Genomic DNA, 21,497 nt, shown 5'->3' with positions numbered 1-21,497 from the left:
TTATTCAGTCTCCTCAGTCTAACGTATGAATAATGTCTTGAATTCTGTTCAGTAATATTTGCATAACGAACTCTTAATATTTAGGACTCTTCAAGGTGAAGGTAGGGCCATGGCTTGATTAGTTTACTGTTATGTAGTTGTACCTGTTAGGGTGGAGATAAAAGGCCAGTTGCATTTTCTTCTGACTGGATGTATTATTTGATAATTGGATGAATTGGTATTTACTGTATATTATAGACTACAACCTAACTTTGTCCAGACATAAACTTTTCAGTTATCATGATATTTATCATGATCATAATTTCTTCTTTGTAATCCTGATGAAATGGGCATGAGGAGATGTGCACACAAACTGAGTTTAGAAGTCTCACTGATGCAGTCTTCCATATTTAAACTGTCCAGTTTGGTTTGGTACCAAAAATATTTACATTTCAGGAAGGTTGTGAAATTTTGTTTTCTGTCTGATGACATTGCCACAGCCTAGCGATTCAGTGGAGGCCCTCTGCCTGCTTCTCCGCTATTGCACAAGTCCAGTTAAAAAACATCTCAAAATCCTAGACAGACAACATTCTCCCCCCCCCCAATTTTAATTTCACTCTGTAAAAACAAATTCAAATTATAATTAGGATACAATTATAATGCTCCTATTACTGCCCTAGGGGTGAAATAGAGAGATTTTAAAATGGATGGCTATGTCCTTTTTAGGAAAGATAGGTCAGCGAAGCGAGGTGGTGGAGTTGCTCTTTACGTGAGAGAGCAACTAGAATGTATTGAGTTCTGTCCGGGGTCGGATGAGGAGCAAGTGGAATGTCTGTGGGTACGAATCAAGGGGCTGACTGGCACGGGTGATACAGTTGTGGGGGTCTATTACAGACCTCCTGATCAGGACGAAGGAGTTGATGAGGCTTTCTACAGGCAACTGGAAGTAGCCTCGCGACTACATGCCTTAGTCATCGTGGGGGACTTTAATTACCCCGATATTTGCTGGAAGACTCACACAGCCAGTCATTCACAGTCTAGGAGGTTCCTCGAGTGCATTGATGATAATTTCTTAATGCAAATGGTGGACGTACCAACTAGGGGAGCAGCGCTGCTAGATTTAGTACTCGCCAACAAGGAGGGTTTGGTCGAAGTGGTGACGGTCAATGGCAGCCTTGGCTGCAGTGACCATGAGATGGTGGAGTTTAGGATCCTGTGTGGGAGGAATAGAATACCTAGCAAAGCCACAGTTCTGGATTTCCGAAGGGCCAACTTTGGCCTCTTCAGTCAACTGCTAAGGGAAGTCTCATGGGAAAGTGTACTAGGCGGTAAAGGGGCTCAAGATAGTTGGTTAGCATTCAAGGACCGCTTCTTCCAAGCTCAGGATCGGAGCGTCCCAATGAGTAGGAAGTCAAGTAAGGGATCTAGGAGACCGGCGTGGTTAAACAAGGAGCTGCTGGGCAAACTCAAGTGGAAAAGGAGAATCTATGGATTATGGAAGGAGGGGCTGGCCGCTTGGGAGGAATATCGGACAGTTGTTAGAGGATGTAGGGAGGCAATTAGGACAGCTAAGGCCTCCTTGGAACTCAATCTTGCTAGTCGGGTTAAAGACAATAGAAAGGGCTTCTTCAAATACATAGCAAATAAAACTAAAACAAGAGGCAATATAGGCCCACTGCTGAACGAAGTGGGTACCCTGGAGACAGAGGATATAAAGAAGGCAGAGGTGCTGAATGCCTTCTTTGCCTCTGTCTTTACTCCTGCAGACTCTCCCCGAGGGCCCCGGATTTCTATAGCCCCAGAAGGAGTCAGGACAAAGGAGGAGTTTGCTTTGGTAGATGAGGATTGGGTTAGGGATCAGCTATGCAAACTGGACATCTGTAAATCGATGGGTCCGGATGGAATGCACCCACGGGTGCTGAGGGAGCTGGCGGAGGTCATTGCTAGGCCACTTTCCATCATCTTTGGTAAGTCGTGGGAAACGGGCGAGGTGCCTGAGGATTGGCGGATGGCAAAGGTCACACCAATCTATAAGAAGGGCAAGAAGGAGGACCCGGGTAATTATAGACCGGTCAGCCTTACCTCCATCCCTGGAAAGATGATGGAACAACTTATTCTTGACTCCATCACTAGGCATATCAAGGATGAGGGGGTCATTAAGAACAGCCAACATGGTTTTATGAGGGGGAAGTCATGTATGACCAACCTTATAGCCTTCTATGAGGAAGTGACTAGGTGGAGGGATGATGGTAGAGCGGTAGATGTAGTTTTTCTTGATTTCAGTAAGGCATTTGATACTGTCTCCCACAGCATCCTCATAGATAAGCTAAGGAAGTGTGGGCTTGATGATCAAGTAGTGAGGTGGATCGAGAACTGGTTGAAAGGAAGAAGGCAGAGAGTTGTGGTCAATGGCGCAGAATCTAGCTGGAGGTCTGTGACTAGTGGAGTTCCTCAGGGGTCGGTGCTGGGACCGGTGCTGTTTAATATTTTCATCAATGACCTGGATGAGGGAACTGAGTGCACCCTCAGCAAGTTTGCTGATGACACAAAACTGGGAGGAGTGGCTGACACACCAGAGGACTGTGCTGCCATTCAGCGAGACCTGGACAGGCTGGAGAGTTGGGCGGGGAGAAACTTGATGAAATTTAACAAGGGCAAGTGTAGAGTCTTGCATCTGGGGAAGAACAACCCCATGTACCAGTACAGGTTGGGGGTTGACCTGCTGGAAAGTAGCGAAGGGGAAAGGGACCTAGGGGTCCTGGTGGATAGGAGGATGACCATGAGCCAGCAATGTGCTCTTGTGGCCAAGAAGGCAAATGGCATCTTAGGGTGCATTAGAAAGGGAGTGGTTAGTAGGTCAAGAGAGGTTCTCCTCCCCCTCTACTCAGCCTTGGTGAGGCCGCATCTGGAATATTGCGTCCAGTTCTGGGCCCCTCTGTTCAAGAAGGACAGGGAATTGCTTGAAGGAGTCCAGCGCAGAGCCACAAAGATGATTAAGGGAGTGGAACATCTCCCTTATGAGGAGAGGCTGAGGGAGCTGGGTCTCTTTAGCTTGCAAAAGAGGAGACTGAGGGGTGACCTCATCAATGTTTACAAATATGTGAAGGGTAGGTGTCAGGATGATGGAGCTAGGCTTTTTTCAGTGATATCCAGTGATAGGACAAGGGGCAATGGGTGTAAACTGGAACATAGGAAGTTCCACGTTAACATCAGGAAGAACTTCTTTACTGTAAGAGTGACAGAGCACTGGAACAGGTTGCCCAGGGGGGTTGTGGAGTCTCCTACACTGGAGATATTCAAGGCCCGCCTGGACAAGTTCCTGTGTGATGTACTGTAGGTTACCCTGCTCTTGCAGGGGGGTTGGACTAGATGATCTTTTTAGGTCCCTTCCAACCCTTGGGATTCTGTGATTCTGTGATTCTGTGATTCTGTAGTGTACCTCCCATGATGCATAGCAGTAATATTGCTCTATGGTGAAAGAGTCCCTGAATATATTTGAATAGAGATAATGACTTGATTTCTTTGTTGAAGTCATAATCCATTCAGAAGATTTTACAGTTAATTACCTCTAGATTACTTGTATTGTATTAGGTTATTCCCTGAAAAACAGGACATATGCTAACAGATTAAAAAAAGAGATAGAATCTCAAATTGTTTTGTGGTACTCTGCCTAGCACAGCTGGGTGATATAGTCATATTTCTTACCCTGCTTGACACAGATGCCATGCGATATACTTCTCAGAGGATCGTTTTTTCTTTATACCTCTTCATCTTTCAAATAAAATGTAGTGGATTTTATAGTAGTCAGAGTTCCACCTGTGTATCTCCATTTACAGGGGCCCCTTGGTGGAAGACCTAAGATCTTCTTTCTCATTTACATTAAAATATTCAGATGAAAAGTAAGAGTAGAACAATTAAGAAATAAGGGAGAGAAAAGGGGCTTAAAATCTTTTCACATATGAAACTTCAAGCTTTTATGTTTGCAGTGCAAAAGCAATGTTTCTGCTTAATTTGATTTCTTCTGCGTTTAGTAAAAAGATAAGTAGGTAATTGCCTACCTTGTAGAGTTGCTTTGTTCATGTTGCTACATAAAATTGATGGTTTGAAATTTTTATAGAACTGTTACTTCTAAGAGTATCATTTTTCATTTCACCCTTTTTATTATGTCAAGTTCTATACATTCTGTATTGCCACATTTTGCTCTGCTTATTTTTCAAACTCTTGGTTTTGCACAATTCAGTAGCTCAGTGAGGTTCCACAAATGTATTCTTAAAAACAATACCAACAGTGCTAGGTGAGTGTTAGTGAGAAAAATAAACTTTCTTTGGTCTTTTCCAGTTTAAAGCTCTTCTGGTTACAGTTTGGTTTTGTGTTTTGTTTTTTTTTTTTCCTCTCCACTGGAATAAATGTAAAGCTGGGTAGTTTTACTACACGGTATTGTGGAAATGATGGAATATGCAGTAAAATTGCAAATTAACACTGGATGAAACCCAGACTCTGATACAGTAGAGGGAGATTAGAAATGATTTGTTTAGTCTCTATGGGAAGGTGTGCCAGATGTCCCTCTGTTTAAACAATCCCTGATTATTAACCCCTGAAACAGTACTCTCTGTAGCTAAGGAATGCTGCTTGCTTGCTCTCAGCACACAGGCAGAGTACAAGAACTTCAGGGGGTTGCCTCAAATATGAAAGATATATCCCCATAAATGTAATTTTTCAACAAAATATATATAATGTGTGAAAACATCAGGTTTAGGTAAAGGGCATAGATAGCCTTCAGTGTTATGGTGTCTTACTTCCAGACTATGTAATGATGTGCTCTGATACAATCAAGCGATGCAGTTTTACTGTATGAAGTATGCTTTCTGTTGATTAATGGGCCAATTATTTCAAAACAGGAACCATTTGCAAAGTAAGGGAAAGTGATTTTGAACAGATTACATCTTAATTTAGGTTTCTGTAATGTGTATGATTTATACATGAATGTGCATTCAATGCATCGAATGTCCACAGACTAGAAAATTATCGGAAATTAATGCTGGGATTGTGCATCAGTGGCTTAAAAGAATGGAATTGTCATAATGAAGAGCGAGGCATGCTGCTGGTGTAAATTGGCATAAGCCTACTAAAGTCAGAGGATCTGCTAGCTTTAAGACTTGGCTTTAGTTTTGTCATCTTGGCCTGTCTAAGTCGCTGAAGACAATAGTTGCATGACAATAATTACTATTATTATTAGTTAATAGATCACCACCTTTTTTAGCGGTTTGCAGAATGAGGACCTTGCTTTCTTGTGTAATATTCTATTTTTATATCAATGGTTTTATTTAATACAAGAGAACAGGAAAAGCTATCTTGGTTTGCAACGTATTTGTAGCTGCTAATACGTGATGGCAAGGGGCTTGGTACATGTCAGTGAGAGAGCCACCTGCTTACCCCTGTGTTTGTGTGTGTGTCTGCCCCTTAATTCTAAGTAGGCTTTTACCCATAAACTTTACATATATTATATATTTTAGTCAGGGTAGCTTCATTGACTGCCTAAAACTAAGTGCCTTTAATTTGCCATAGCTACAGTGCAAAAGCTGTTCCTGTGTAACAGTTAGCTGCATCCCAACAAGAATTGTGCCTTTATGGATCAGGGACTATTGTGCAGCCTTTGAGAGGGCGCAAAGGCAATGGAGACAAGTGCAGTGTTTCTGCACTGCTGATTGCTTTCCTAAGGTGAGCAGTCAGAACCACATATACCACAGGAAGGCAAAAGTGTGTATATGTGTATTTTTCACTTTGTGGTAGTCATTAGGAGACTGTTCCCCACTACTAATGTTGGGAGTCCCTCATGCTGCACAAATATTCATTATGGCCATGCTAGAGATCATGAGTGGCATCGACTTGGACCTAAGCTGAGCTGACATTTTGACCCAGATTTAGCTGATTAGGGAAATATTTCCATTTCAAATTTGGCATGTGCTGTAGGCTACCAGGAAAACTAGGGCACAGATTCCCAGAGGGTGGGGGTTTTGAATTGAATGTGTGTTCAAATGTACGCTTATGTAACTATGGCACTGCTAAATCACGCACCCATTCCTTTGCTTGACTATTAAATAGCCAAAGAAGGCATTGCTCCTTAATTTTGCCTTTATTTCTATTGCTAAACTTGAAAATTTAGTACAAATAAACTTTATTAATGATATTATAGTTGTGATTTTTCCATGCCTAGTTGTCAGTGCTTTTAAAGACATGATGAAGTTTAAAGTGCTTTCTGGATATTAAAAGGTGTTTATGAACCCAGAATAGCCAGGTAAGCATGAAATTTCCTCAGCATCTGTGAGATTTGACATTGGACATTGTGACTAAAGATTGGGAAAGCGCTTCCAAAGAGGGGTTGTGTTCTGCCTTGTCAACATTGCTGCTGCATAAGATAATGATCAAAAAACTTTGTGGATGCACACTAATAGTTTTTCTTGTAAAAAGTAACTGGGGCATTGTGTGTAATTTTGTGTAGGAACTTAGATGCTTAAAGTACTGTTTGCATTATATTTCCTGTCTGGTTTATGTAAATTGCTTAGTAAAAGGTATCTTTTGGCTATCAACTGCTTGCTTACTTCTCTGGAGGAGTTTAGCATTAGAAGTTAATGCTGAAGACTGGCTAAAACAAAATACACACAAATGATAATTTTACTCTCCCTTCAAGTAATTCAGCAGGGTTTAGACTTTGTTATTTCAAAACTAGTGTTTGGCTGGCTTCTTCTAAAGCCCTTTTGCTTTTTTTCTAGTACTTTTTTATCCAGTCATCCATCTTGATTGTGTAATGCAGCTGTAACTATACCAATATTTAAGCTTGAATCAAACTTTCCAGTATCTTCATCTTATTTTTTTAACCAACTTCCAAGATTCTCCCACAATAAACTAATCTCTGAAATTGATACATCATGACCAAGATTTCATTTCTGGGAGATGTATATGTATAGAAATAAGTTTTTTTAACAAGGAATTCTGTGACATCATGGTACCTTGTACCTGCCTTTATTTATACCAGACTTTCTACCTGATATCTTGACTGAAATCACTGGGGGAAGGCACCTTTGAGGAGGTCTTACCATGATATTTTTTTTATGTGAAGAGAAATTCTCATAGCTAGAAAATTTCATGCCAAAATAAATGTTTATAAATTGCATTTATAATTGCATATGAATATTTTGAAATTTGTACTTCTGAAATAAAAATCATTAGCAGTGAATCAGTAGGTACCACCCATCTTTGTAAATCTTGATCATTCAGTTTAGGGGCTTTAAATGAGCTTTACTGTTTGTAGCATAGCTTACTTTTCAGGGGTTGGGTGAGCAACAAATGTAAAATAAACCCTTGGTTTGTTGGGTTTTTTTAAAATCCCATTACTACTAAAGAAGATGAAAATAACTTCTTTGTTGCCTGTTCCTGGGAGTTCCTAATGTTGGGATGTAAAATGGACATAATTTCTATGAAAAGAATATTCATAGATATTACAAGGAGCCAGTTGTCATGGTTGAGAGCTCAACTCAAGATAGAAGCAGTAGTATGTTCAGAGGTGTAGCCTGTAGCCTTAAAATTCATATCTACATGTGAAAGCATGTAATTACTCTAGCAGCACCACCGGCATGCTAACTAGCATTAGAGATTACTTTGGAGACATTATTCTAGGCTTTGCGGATATCACAGAAGTGTTTAAAATTAATTTCAATATTGTAGCTGTTTTCATAAGGTTCAGTTCCCTTCTCCCCCCACGTACGGTTAAATGTGCTGTTTTCTCTTTTCCAGTGTAATCTTCAAGACATGCTAGAGTTTCATTCACTCACTCTGCTTGTTCTACCTGTCACTTGCAGCTTTAAATCACATATATCATATTATGCTGTACATCTTTGTGCTGTGCAGTTTTGTGTTTCCTTCTTTTCCAGCCAGTTTGGTCATGAGGGAGTGACAAAACAAAAGACTCTTTATCCAATTTGCTATACTGTACAGCCAGTGAAAGAGGTGGAAGAACTTCAGGAAGCTCTGTTGGGGTAGAAAGAATTGCTCTTTTTGCATACCACTGCAAGTGTAATTGCAGGCATTGTGAGTTGGAGTGGCCGGATGATAGCATTTTCACAGGAGTCACCAGGATGGTGTCAGCATGTTTTGCAGTTGGAGAATCACCTTCTCACTCCTATTTTTTTCTTGCAGACCTTCTTGTACTCTGCTGAGTGCATGTGTACCCCACACTGCACTGATCCCCTTGCCTCACCTCTGGCTCAGTGACCATCCTAGGGCTTCTCCAAGGATGGAAACATGGCTGTGGAATAGAAAAACATTATTCTAATCTAGCAGTGAAGTGACAATGTTTAAGTAAACTCTTAGAACTCCTGTGCAAGCAGGATGTTTGATCTTTGAGGAACAAACACATGAGTTGTACCTGCTGTACCTGCTTTTTACATTATTATTGTTGTTATATTTTCTGTTCCCCTCTCCAAGAGGCTTTACAGTCTGTTTTCTGCTCTGTAGGTCCTCATACACTTTCCCCTCTTCCACTGAGAATGAAACACCATGACATGACACCTTGTGACCTGCAGAGTGTGTCAGAGAGTTTTAGAAACAGAAAGCAAGCATATACTTCAGTCCTGGTATTTCTGGTTTTCCTCGGTGCAGTGAGAAAGCTTTTGATGTAGATTTCTTTGCAAAATGGGATTGGAGAACACTTACTTCTTGCTATTTCCAGTCCAGGCTAATGACTTATGGTGGTGAGCTTCTGGGTTTTTTTTTTTCCGTTTTTGTTAATGTGCTGCAGCTCACTTGGAAGAAGTGCTGTCCAGATTAATTTGTTTGGATTATGCTGCTTTCTATCAAGATATTTTTCCCGCCTGTCACTTTCAGTTGGAGAAAAATAAATTAAAAAAAAAAAAAAAGAGTTAATCAGTAGTTCTGGAGAAAAAACTATAATCATTAGTGCTGCAGGAAGATGCAGCAATATGATGTCCACCCTATGATATTTCTCAAGTTTCGTTGTCCTAAGCTAGCCAGTTTCAGGAAGAAAAGCACCATTACTCCTGACAAAGGCAGCAATATTGCCAAGAATTTTCCGGAGAAAGGGGGGTATTCCTCTTTGAGTTGGTGGATGCCTTTTTACATGAGTAGCCATCACATCTCTGTATTTCTAGGTAGGTATCCAGCACAACTTTTAGGATGCTTTGTACTGACTCTACAATGCGGAAAGCTTCTGGTGTTCAGTGTGTAGAGTTTCAAATAAATGTCAGAGAATCTGAAATGTTTAGCAAGGAAATTGATATAAAAATTGAAGAAAGAAGAGGGGGAGAATTTGGATCAGTTATAAGTTTTGCACGAGCGAGAATTGAAGAACAAGATCTAAGAAAGCTTTTATTGGGGTGAGGAGAAGCTTGGCATCACAGCTCCTCTGGTAAGGTGGAGGAGCATGTTAAGTCTGGGTAGGGTATGTGGAGTTTCCCACGAGGGTATTCTCAGCACTCCCAAGAACTGAGAGGTAGATTTGAATACAAAAAGATTAAAGCAATTAATACTGGTGACATGTAAGTTGCAGAAAACCATGGGATATATAGATGGGTATTTTATGATAAGTATTGGTATAGAGGCAGGAATGACAGCTTTAAGAAATGTGTCCATAGCTGAGCTTCAGGTAAAGTGCCTTCTTTATTTCCATTATGGTATGGACATGGAATTTGAGAGATTTCTGCTGGTCATTGTAATTGCAGTGGTGTGTTTTGTTACTTTTTAAAGTTTTAGTAATTTAATAGTAAGTGATCTGCATAGTAAACTGCAGCCATAGTGAAAACATACATACAATTGGCACAAAAGCCGGCTGTCCTGGCGAATGCTGTTCTCAGGAGAAAGAAGTACTCAAAGTGCACAAATTCACATGAATCTACCCTGGTTTATTTTTTTCTTTTAATAAGATGTTTAATAGGCTAGCTAAAGGAAGGTGGGAAAATATGAAGGAAAGTAGGATTAATAACTAGTAATTTGGCTTTGCTCAGAACTGGAGTTTCTATGGGAGTTTCTGTATCAGTATGAATAAGGTGGCCTTAAATGAGTAAAATAAGGATGAAAAGAACAATTGACTGCAAACTGCTCCCATTCGAACAAGTCTGCAGACTTGTTTCCTTGAAGGTGTTTTGTTCAATTTGATGAGATGTATTTGGAGAGAGGTTTTAGATTTGATTCACCTTCCTTCTTGATAGGTTTTGTAAGACTGGCTTTGAAGGTAATAAGTATAAAATAAGTCATATTTACTTTCTTGATTTTTCCATGTTATGTAGAAGGGTGAAAGAATTGATTTGTTGTTGGCAGTATATAAATTTTACCATTTTGCCCCAAATGAAATTATTCTGTATTTATTCTGTATGACACTGAAAGAGACTGGTGTTCTGAATCCTTTTTTTTTTTTTTTTTTTTTTTTAAGTATTATTCAGTGTCCCCTTCTTCATGGAGTGTTTCTTTGATTAAACACTGCACTTAAAAACAAGATGCAATTCTTGCTATGATTTTGTCCTTTTTTTTTTTTCCTTTTAAATTGGAGAAAAGATCACTGAATTGCAGTGTATTGCACTGTATGAAGAAATACTGCAGAAATGGTCTAAATGTAACATCTATTGATTGTTGTGAGTGTAGCAGGAAGAGAAATGCTTTGGCATTTATTAGTTACTAGTTTAAAAAGCAAAAAAAGAAAAAGAAATCCAACTTCCATATATCTTAGTCTGAGACAGAGCTGAATCCACAGTTGCAGTCTCTTGGAGAGTCAGACGTTTGGCACACGAGCCATCTCCAAACTGATGAAACTGGCTACAGACATTCGTATAACCAAGTACAATGAACTGCCAAAATATTGAAGTAAGGTGAAAAGATCTACAGAGCCCTTATTTAAGGTTTGGGTTAAGTTTTATTAATTTGAGACTGGTTGAAGTTTTTAACATGCATTATGAGCAGACATTTTGCACTCTAAATTGAATATTTTTATTCCATCTTTGGTAAATACTTTGCCCATGGCAGTATCTAATCCAATGGGACTTCAGTCTCTGGCATCCTTCATTTTTTATACAAATCAAATAGTTAAAAAATAACACATTTGCTCAGTTTTTGAGAAGAGTACCCTTGATAAGGCAGAGACTAATGAAACAGTCTAGTTCATCTCCCTGGAAATGTGAGGTTTCTGGTAAACTGTTGAATATATTGTTGATTCTTATTCTACATTGGTACTGAGTTTTAAAACCAAATTAGTCTAATCCTTTTCTGAATAATGAAATTTTAATGACTCAGGTTGAGTCTTCATATTTCATCTAGTAGTTTAACCAGCACTAGCCTTCTAATGGCTGGTCTTGGCCTTTAAAATTAACACCCTTTTTAAAGCAAATGGCAGAAATACCAACTCAGAAATGGGTCTTTCAAGCAGTCTAGTTACAAATTGAGGAAAAAAAGCAAGATTGAAAACATATTTTCTATGTAGTCACAGTGACTCGAATGACAAGCAGCAGGTCAGGTTCATGAACTTTTTAGGGCAAGGTCAGGGAATTAGGAACCAGTTGACTGACACATCACAAATTATGTTAGACTGAAAGGAAAAAAATAGATGCTATTAAACTTTTGTGGATGAGGAGGGAGCGAAACTGACATCACATGCTCTGTCCTGATAGTCAATAATCATAGGTGTTAGTTTCTCTGGTAAATGTGGTTTGTGATGCACTGTAGTGTTGTCTATGTGAAAATGAATTTCTGCATTACTATCAAAGACTTTTGTTGAGCTGTATTCAAGTAAACTTGCGCTATAAATCACACATTAGATTTATATTTGATCGTGAAGGCTAGGTAATGGTTGTCTCAGTTTTTTCTTTTTTTCTTTTTCTGGTTTCTTATGAACTCTACCTTGGCCTTCAAAACAAACAAGCATGTTTAAGAAGATACAGTTTTCCTCTCTTTACAGGAGGATTTGAAAATTCTAGTTCCAAGTACAGGTAGCTGTAGTAAATATTCGATACTGCTGTGGAGGACTGCAAATCCTGTTCATCTGAACGGAACAAATTTTCATCTGAAATCCTCTAATCCTGTTTCCAGATGCTGTCAGTCATGAATACACACTGTGTGTATTTTACAGTTTGTCCATGAGGTGGCAAACACTGTTGATCCTTGGCTTGCCACAGAGAGATATATCATGTCAGTGCTGATGATATTTTTTATTATCAGTATGGTAGTTTGTAACAACCTTTCTGATGTTTTGCCATAAAGGTGTTTCACATTTGCCAGTATGTAGCAGCGTGGTGATTTCTCTTCTGAAATAGCTGGTCTAAAAGGTTAAGGTCCCTGGCTTCTTTCTTATGCTTGTTACCAGATCGTGTCTCGGCTACAGTGGCAATAACCACACATGATTTAAATGATGTGGTACAGGGAGTGCTGAGATGCAGGAACAGGGTGGAGCTAGGAAGAAATTTAATCAGGGTTTTTTTTTTAGAAATAATCTGCTGTAAAAGAAATTGTGTGGGTTCATACCTTAGTTTTTGTGGGGAAGAAAAAAAAAAAAAAGGTGTTACCTGTTGATTAGTTCAGTTTTTCTCTTTTTTTCCCTTTTAGCAGTTGCCTTAGTAATCTGCAGTGATTTCCCCCATTCTGTACTGTCCTTAATAATGGCAGTCCTTTCAGAGAGAAGGCCGAAAGTTCAGTTTAGGCAGCTACTAAGTGTTTTCTTGTAATTGGTTGGAGGAGTCTCTGGAAACAAACAATTCACTATCATCACCAGTCTTCTACTCACATAAATTGTAAACATTGTGTAGGTAAAGGACAAGTAGGTGACATACTGTAAATAGTATCACTCTGTGAAGAATATCCCTTTGTCTGGTGACATTGTCAGAAATTATACAGGCAACATGAATTGGTCATGAACATTCAGGTCAATGGCACAAGGACGAGCCCTTTGATCAGGAGCTTCTTGTAAGGCGGGTGGGGTGGAAGTATCCTGTGAGAGAGTTGCTAAGTATTTTAAGACTTATGTCCAGCCTTTCACCATGTAAGAACAAAGTATCTTTTTTATTGCTAACAAAACAAAAACCAAAATAAACAAACAAACAAACAAAAAAAAAGTAAACAAAAAAGAAGAAGAAATAAAAGAACCACAGGAGGGTTACAAATCAAAACCATGACCACTGATTATAGGCTGTATTGGCAAGGAGAGTATTTGTGGCTGGACTACACAGACAGAGCAGTTGGAGCTTCTGTATGGAGCTTGCAGGATTGAGGTCGTGGTGGCAAACTACTAACTACCAACCTGCATTAGCATTTAGGAAAAGCTCAAAGAGTAGTTTCTGGTTTTGACATATATGGGAGGATGTTTAGCTTTTCTTCACAGATCTTCCCAATAGGATGTACACAAAAGAAGCCTCCTTTGGTTTTTCACATTTATAGAATTTAGAAATCTGTGGAGATTGTTCCTCACTGGTATACAATTAACTATGAACTTTCTTAGGTTATGAATATGTTACTAAAACAAAGTCTTCCTCTAACTAACTGTAAGCACCCAAGAATCTCTGACATTTAGCCCAGTTAATAGCATTTATTTTTGTCCTTTAAAGCAAGTCTGCTACTGGCATTTGCATAAGGTCCATTTGATCTTGTATTTGGTTTGTTAACTGCTTATGAAGCTTCATATTTAAAGAGTATTTAGGTAATAAAGTCATATATGTACCTTAAAAATCAGTAATTACAAAAGTAAACAATCCCCTTCTTCCCAGGTTCTCCTTCTTATTAGCACTGGGCAACAATGTTCTTAACTTGGAATCTGTACTGTTGTCTTTTATAAAGGAAAAATCAATAGCGGTGCTTAGTTATTCAGTGACGGTCTACATTTGCCTGGTTTATTATCTGCATGTTGCAAATGAGGAAATGGAGAGCAGCTGTGCAGCTGCCCAGATTTGTACCTGATATCTGGCAGTTTTGCACATTTTCTGACTTGAGATGTAACCATTAGACCACTTCTCTCTGGGGATATGCATGGAGACGATGCGCTGATCATGCTGAAATAGAAGTTTTGCTGTTAACTTCAGTGGGTCAGAATTTCTCTCAAGATGTTTGGATTTTTTTCCACCTTGTTTGTCTCTAATGAGTCTTCGTGTTTACTGGCAGGAAGGATATATGTGTATCCAGAAGTTTATTGGAATAAAGGGCAGCTGCTAGCAGCTACATAATGAAGAGAACAGAGAAAGCGGAAGGTAAAGCTGAAAGCCAAATTACTTTGATCAGGACCATGATTTACTACCTCTTTTCATGCATAAGTATTTCTTGATTTTTCAAGACTGCCCCAGAAATTATTTTTCTAGAATTGAATGAGTAGAATTATTTTTTATTTGCTAGTAAATATGTATCCCAAATGGAGGAGAAGCATAAATTTATTCTTGTTACTGAGATAGTATAGTTTTAGGGAAGAGATTAGGCTCTTTCTTTATTAATCTTAGTAGACCATATCTCACTGGGAATTTTGAGGTCTTTGAGTCATGGTTCTCATAGCAAATAAAAATGAGCTTTTTTTTTTTTTCAGTTGCTTCAAGTAAGTGCAAATTAAGGAAAAACAAAATACAGAATTTAAGATGTATAGTCTGACAGTTGTATTTTGTATGAAATTATGAAGGTGGTCACTTGCTTTACTACTACTTTTTTATCAAGTTTGTAGATAAGAGTTTTCAGTGCTTTGCTATTCTCTAGTTATTGTAACTTTAGTTTTTATAAGACCATCCAGAAATACCACATTTAGACAACAGAAAAGTAGCTTCAATAATGTTAAAATTTTACATTTAATGCAGTAGGGAGCTATTCCCTTAGGGTCTCATTTCTAAAGAAAAACTAAACTCCGAGGGGGAAAAAGTAAAGATTCTGGTTGTTCTGTTAATTAAAGCCTACTTTTAAGAAATCTGCTTTTCCATAGTAATTTGTGAGAGATCCACACTTAAAACTGCAAATACTTTGCTTCTGAAAATGTTTCTACAGCCTTAAATTCTTGCTGGTGCCAAGGATATCATAGGGGTTGCAGCTTACTGATTCTTGCTGAGAAACAGAATGGGGAATAGAGCCTCTTCCAGTGAGTCTGACCCGAGCATGGTCAGATACATCCAATGGCTTCCATGGAGGCATGGGGACAACCTGTAGTGCGTCTCATCAGGCTTGTGCCTCTGGCCTCACCTTTGACTATGACCCTAGTTACAGGAGTTAAGTCTTTTGAAATACTTCACCTTCCCAAAGAGAAGTTTGTCCTGTATTTTCACAGAAGAGTATTGACTCTCTTAAACAGAATGTTCAGTGAACTCTTTCAGAAGACATTGGATCATGCTTTTTCTCCTTAGTAGCTGCATTTTTAGCCATCAATTTTGGTACTGGAGATTTGGCCTATGGTTATGTCTTGCATGGACAAGTTCAAGTTGTTGGGAACAGAACATTTCTCACTGTTCTTTGTGTCAGTTTGTCTAATATAGAATAAAAAATATTGAAAAAAATCCTCAAACGTATGATGTTCCCAGCTCCACAAATAATTTACCCTTAATTACTTTTAAAATTATCATCAGTTGGAAATAGGAAATGGAGCTACTTCTGTAACAGACTGATTGAAATGTTTTGTCCAGATAACCACTTTATGCCTGTAATATATCTGCATAAGTCCATAAACTCTATTTTCTCTGTAAAACAGGTCTTTAGCGTAGTTATCAAAGAAAGCAATCACTTTGTGCAGTGAACTCTTACCATTATTTAGATAATTGTGCTTGATAGTTATATTTGTGTATTGGATGTGATATGGTGCCCGCCTTATTTTGGATTACTGTCTCTGGGATGAATATAAATAAAAAGAGAGATAGATGTTCTTCTACTGAAGTTTTTTATCCACTTAATTGATTGTTTTTTTCAGAGAGCTGTTTTGTTGTTTGGTCTTTTTTATTTTAAAGAAAAAAAAAACACATTTCACAATCTCTTTACTGTCAGAAAATGCAAATTGGAAATATGCCGCTGTGATTTTGAAATACAGTGTAGTTTTCATGGTAGTTAATTCATTATTATGTTGAAATAACAGGGCATTTTACCTCCTGAAGACTAGCACTATACCTAAATGTTGAAGGTCACTCTGTCTTGGATGGATTTTATTTTTAACTTACATAGTGTTTTCATTTAGCTAATTAGTAGTCATCTTTCTCTTTTCCCTTTCCTTTAGTTTCTTTGATAAAACTTGCCTGGGGATTCATTAAATCTTAATTCACAATACAAATCTTAACTCTGCTCATTCCCTGCAGTGTAGCCTGTCATCGATACTTTGTAGATCTGTCTTTTTGTGAAGTAATTGCCTATCTTCTGCCTCCTTTAATTCTTATGCTAGCCTGGCCATTTCCAGAGAGCACAAGTCATAATTCTCCCCCTGAAAAACTAACATGCTAAAAAGAACCAGAGATAAACATTATACTTGATTTGTGGGTTTGTTTAAAACATACACCATCATGTAAAAGCTGTGTGCAGCCTGTGCAGTGTGATAAGCCTATTACCTCTAGATCCAGCCTAGGAAAAAAAAATTAAGAATATGCTTAATCACCTAATTTTCAAAGCATGAATAATTTTTTTCAGTGTCAATGATATTACCAGTGCCTAAAAGCAAGTGGTGATGTCCTGTGCTGGTGTGAAGGTTCTGAAAACATTTCTGGTGTTTTATGACTGAAAATAATCTTATAAATAAAATTATATTAAAAACTAGCAGCAAACTTGAGTCAAAGGAATTCTCCTTGCATTTCAAGCATACTTGGCATTCTACCTGATTTAGAAATATGGGAGGAAGGCCATCTTCCTAGGAAGTGGTTTCAGAATGAAAAGCTGGTTCTGCAAAGGCTGAAATAAACCAGAATAAATAAAAAGATAAGATAAACTCATGCTGTTTAATGGGACCATTAAGGCTTTTCTTGACACAGTTTTGCATTCATTTATATGGTAAAGTTTCCGATAGCTTCCATGGCATTGGAATGGAATGCCATAATATTGTTTAAGCCTTAATATTGTTTAAGCATATAAAGGAAACATATCTTATTTTTAAGCATTCACAATGTGGCTGTAGTTAATAATGCTGCAAGAGCCTTTATCACAGACTTTGTTCTCTCAAATCATATTTGGCAGTGTGACATCACCTTTCAAAGGTGAAGTGAAAGTGAGTTGCTTAATGAAATAGTAATTTTTAGATAAGTCCCTCTATCTGGAGGTGTCCCTTTGGAGTTCAGGAATAATAACTGGGCAAGGATTGTGATTTTATATAATTTATTGAAATTAACACCTTATTGAAACTCTGAAGTGCAATATACTAGCATGTTAGAGGACACTTTTTTTTTTTTGTAAAAAGTTAATTAGGTCATTTGCAAAAATAGAGTATTAAAACACCATTAGTTTTCTTGCACTTGACTGACTTCTATAGTAACAACTCTTTTTTCCATGTCAAATATTTGAATTTAAAGTGCTAAATTATTCAATTCTTTTTTAAAAATTAAAACAGCTTATTTTTCTTAAGTATATACACACCACTGCCCAGAAAAAGAGAAAAAGTCTACGAATTGTTTCTGGTGGTCCCAACAGGTGGCATAACCGGTTGACAAGTGTAAATGGAATGAGCAGTGTACCTCACTAAAAGTGTAAATTTATCTTTACCACTGTTCTACTACTTTTCTGTTTAAATTAAAAAATAAAAAACAAAAAACCAGTCAAAACTCTGTTCTGATATAGAAATGTTATTTTTGAGCCATGTCTAAGTGTTTGTTAAAACTTACCTTTGTGAAACAACAACATCTGTTTGCTGCGCTTACTGCTGCTTCTGTTTCAGGAAGCGCTGCTGGTCTTGAGCATTTGGGAATTTATTACATTTGTTGTGAAACCTGTCTTTCTGATTAACTGCTTATGTTCACTCCATTTAGGATCTCTGAAGAGGCTTAAATGGGAGTCCTTATGTGTGATTTTGGGCTCTTACAAGCAGGGCTAATGCGTGGCGGGTCTTTTACAGTCTGAATTGCTGACCCCTGTGAAATGCTCTGCGATTGTATGATCGATCACTTCACTACTGAGGGGAAAATAACACACTTTCTTCTCCCTCTTTGCAACCTCTAAGAGCTTGATAGTAGAGTAGCCCTGGGTTCTGCAAAAAAACCCCGAAAGTTGGGACACAGTTACTGTAGAGGAAATAGTGGATGCTCCCCACTTTACTCATCTTTTCTCTTTTTTCTCCTTTTTCTCCTCAAGGATTGCATGTTGCCCATACATACTGTGTGTTTGAAAAATTATTTACAAACATCAGGGTGTTCTGACTATGCGTTTCCACCACATTTCGCACATTATTCTGAACTCAGTGTGTCTGAAGGAGTACTTTTGGCAGCAGTCACAGATAAGTCTATTAGATTGTTATTAGAGGGATCCTCTCAGAAAGTGGGGAAAACAAGGTATTATTTTCAAAATAATATTTGAGAAGTACTGGAAAACCATATAATCCCTGCTACATGGGTGAGCAAGGCAAATGTTTGAGAGACAGAATATTTAAGTATTTTAAGACCACGAGGAATTTATACTTTTATCCACTGTTACCATTTAAGAGTGGGAAACAGCATCAGTTTGCTGATTTCAGATACTTCAAACTTGTGCCTGCATATAGTGTCTGCTATGAGAGGTTGCTAAAAATGTTCTAGGTGCAACACAAAGCAAGAGTCCCATTTCCATTTGTGACTGGAACTGAACAGTACAGCTGTACTCCAAATTGCATGTAAAAATATATATTCACAGCTTAAAATATGTATAGGGTGAATACAATTGGTTATATCTTGCCTGATCACACAACTATTTACTGTAACACTAGTATACACTTTGTCTTTTCCTCTGCAAATCAGAGCATTTTCATCTTAACGCATGGTATTTCAGTATTGCGTTCATTGCACTGCTCTTCACTGTAAACCGACTGCCATCTGGAATTTTTCTTGCCTGGGAATCTCTAATCACAGCTTGGTTAATTAGTTTAAGACATTAGGACACATTCTTTGGACTCCTTTAAAAACAAATAATACTTTATTTGTATTACACTTGATAGCAGGAAAAAGAGAACTGGCACTTTCTTCTCTTTCATTATCATGATGAAGGTCAATAAAAAACCCTCTTTAAAGCAAAGTTTGTTTCAGAGACCCCCCAGTCCGAATGTATTTATGTTTTATGGCAGGTGTTTCAGCAATTATTACTAATTGGAAAGTTAGATGCTGTTGCTATAGCAGCATCTTTATTCCGTAATTGGTTTTGGCACATTTTAACTAGCAGTAGCGTAGCTAGACACAAAGCTATTCAAGTGAGACATGGGAAGGTTTGTGTGGAAGTGGTGAGCCATTGCTGTGAGTCAGTATATTAACCCTCCACCTCTGTAGCCCTGGGCACAAACCAGCATCTCTCTGGGAGCACAAGCAAGACCTTGGTGGCCTCATTCATGTTAGTAAAGCACAAGAAAACAGGAAATTGGTGAAATTCTGAGCTAGCCCTTCAGTTCTCTTTCTTTATTTCTATTTTGAGTGTATCGGTTGCTGCAGGGTCAACAAGCTCATGTGATTTTCCTTTTCAGACTGTTTTCCAGCTGGCTTGATCTCCTCTCCAATTGCAGATATATTGATGCTTATATATTGTGCGGGTGATGTGTGTGTTTGCTGATCTCTGAACCTTTGAACTTGTCTTTCTTTGACATGTCTTCTACTTTTTCCTTTGGTTCCTGCAGTAAATATATGTTGTGGCTTATGGCATTATGCCCACATGTGAAATCAAACATTTCTTTTCTGGAAAATTTAGGGTTTCCTTTAAGTGCTTCTTTGCATCTGCTCACACTAGGATGGAGCTCTACTGACTTGTTGCAAACTAGAGGATTTTCATACTTTGAACACCTTATTCCCTTCTTGAGCTTTGAAAGGTAGAACTTGTTATGCAAAAGGTGTTTGGTTTGGTTTGGTTTGGTTTTCCCATCTCAACCTGATGTGGATTTTGTGAAGATTTTGAAGCCTTGGAGGTTAGCAGGCTTTGAAAACGAATAGCAGTTTCAAACCTCATTGCTTCCTCCTGCCCTACCCCTGCATTTTAGATGGCTTTCCTATCCACCCTTCCTTCTGTGACTTTAGGTACCATTTCAAGGGGAGAGAAGGCTTGCTTAATAGTAACTATGGCTCCTTGACAGGTGTTATCTCTTCACCATCCATTCTCTGCCTTTTCTCTGTTAGGCTTTTTTTTGACTTTCTGAAAAAAAAGTTATAGAGCTTCTCAAAAAAATGATAGTCTGAAATATTTCCCTGCTGTATGTCTGACTGTCCTGGGTTCAGCTGTAGCATTCATTTTTCTCCTTCTTAGTAGCTGGTGCAGTGCTGTGTTTTTGACTTTCAGCCTGGGAACAGCGCTGATAACACCAATGTTTTTAGTTGTTGCTAAGTAATGTTTACTCCAACTAAGGACTTTGTGAGTCTCATGCTCTGCCAGGCAGGAGGGGAAGCCGGGAGGAAGCAGAGACAGGATACCTGACCCAAACTAGCCAAAGAGGTATTCCATACCACAGCATGTCATGTCCAACATATAAACTGGGAGCAGTTACCCGGACGGGCTAGATCACTGCTCGGGTCAGGCTAGGTATCGGTTGGTGGGTGGTGAGTGGTTGTATTCTCTTCCTTTGTTATTCTGCTTATCATTATTATTATTGGTGGTAGCAGGAGTGATTTGTGTTATACCTTAGTTACTGGACTGCTCTTATCTCAACCTGTGGGAGTTACATTCTTTTGATTGTCCTCCCCATCCCTCTGGGAGCTGGGGGGGAGTGAGCGACTGCATGGTTCTGAGTTACCCACTGGGCTTAAACCACGACACTGACTAAGGCAAAGTGGCAAGTGTGAGCATGCACTACATACTCTGCTGGAGGAAAAAAAATACTCCTGTTTTGTAGGTTTGGTACATAAGCCACATTGGGAGGTTTCATTCTTTCACAAAGAGTTGCTCAAAGTACAGTTAGACATATGCCTCTTTTAGCTGTGAACTAATAATGTTAGGTGTCAAAATACTGAAGTGTTGGGTGCCACAAAATTGCTAGTAAGCATTCATTCTAAAGTAAGTTTCTTAGTGGGTAGTAAAATAAACCATTTATGGTTTAACTTATCCTATGGGTTTAACTTAGAAAAACACCCAAACAAACCAGTTCTGTAAAGATGGGATCTCTGTTTGGAGGTGTATCATTTGGGCAGTGGATGATCTGTAAATGACGATTTGATTTATAAATGTGATATTAATTATTAATCATGCCTTGGCAGCTTTTAAAATAGCTCTTGTAGTTTTTATTTTTGTGTTTGTTTATAATTTAACACTTGTTTATAATTAAGCACTTGTTTTAATGAGTACTCTGATAAGAAATACTTATAGGTACAAGTTCTTTGATGGGTTGACAAATACCCAGTTGGTACTGTTATGAGAAACTTTTTATAGAGCATATTCAGAGTTGA

General features: G+C 38.4%; 1 protein-coding gene across 6 annotated transcripts in view; it reads left to right on the top strand.

The window, feature by feature from the left end:
• CCSER1 (coiled-coil serine rich protein 1) overlaps window positions 1–21,497 on the top strand; it is a 735,753-nt gene that overhangs the window by 550,820 nt on the left and 163,436 nt on the right. The window contains exon 11 of one of the 6 annotated variants that reach the window (XM_065691966.1): window positions 14,125–14,207. The exons of the other annotated variants lie outside the window; for them this stretch is intronic. Coding sequence (XP_065548038.1) covers window positions 14,125–14,175 — 51 coding nt within the window. The 3' untranslated portion in view covers window positions 14,176–14,207. Of the gene's footprint in view, window positions 1–14,124; window positions 14,208–21,497 lie in introns of those variants that run through there. 6 annotated transcript variants of the gene reach the window in all.

The sequence above is a fragment of the Lathamus discolor genome, chromosome 1, assembly GCF_037157495.1.
Source record: "Lathamus discolor isolate bLatDis1 chromosome 1, bLatDis1.hap1, whole genome shotgun sequence".
NCBI classification, from domain to species: Eukaryota; Metazoa; Chordata; class Aves; order Psittaciformes; family Psittacidae; genus Lathamus; species Lathamus discolor.
The sequence above is the reverse complement of the archived record's forward strand: the minus strand, read 5'-3'. Positions and strand labels throughout refer to the sequence as shown.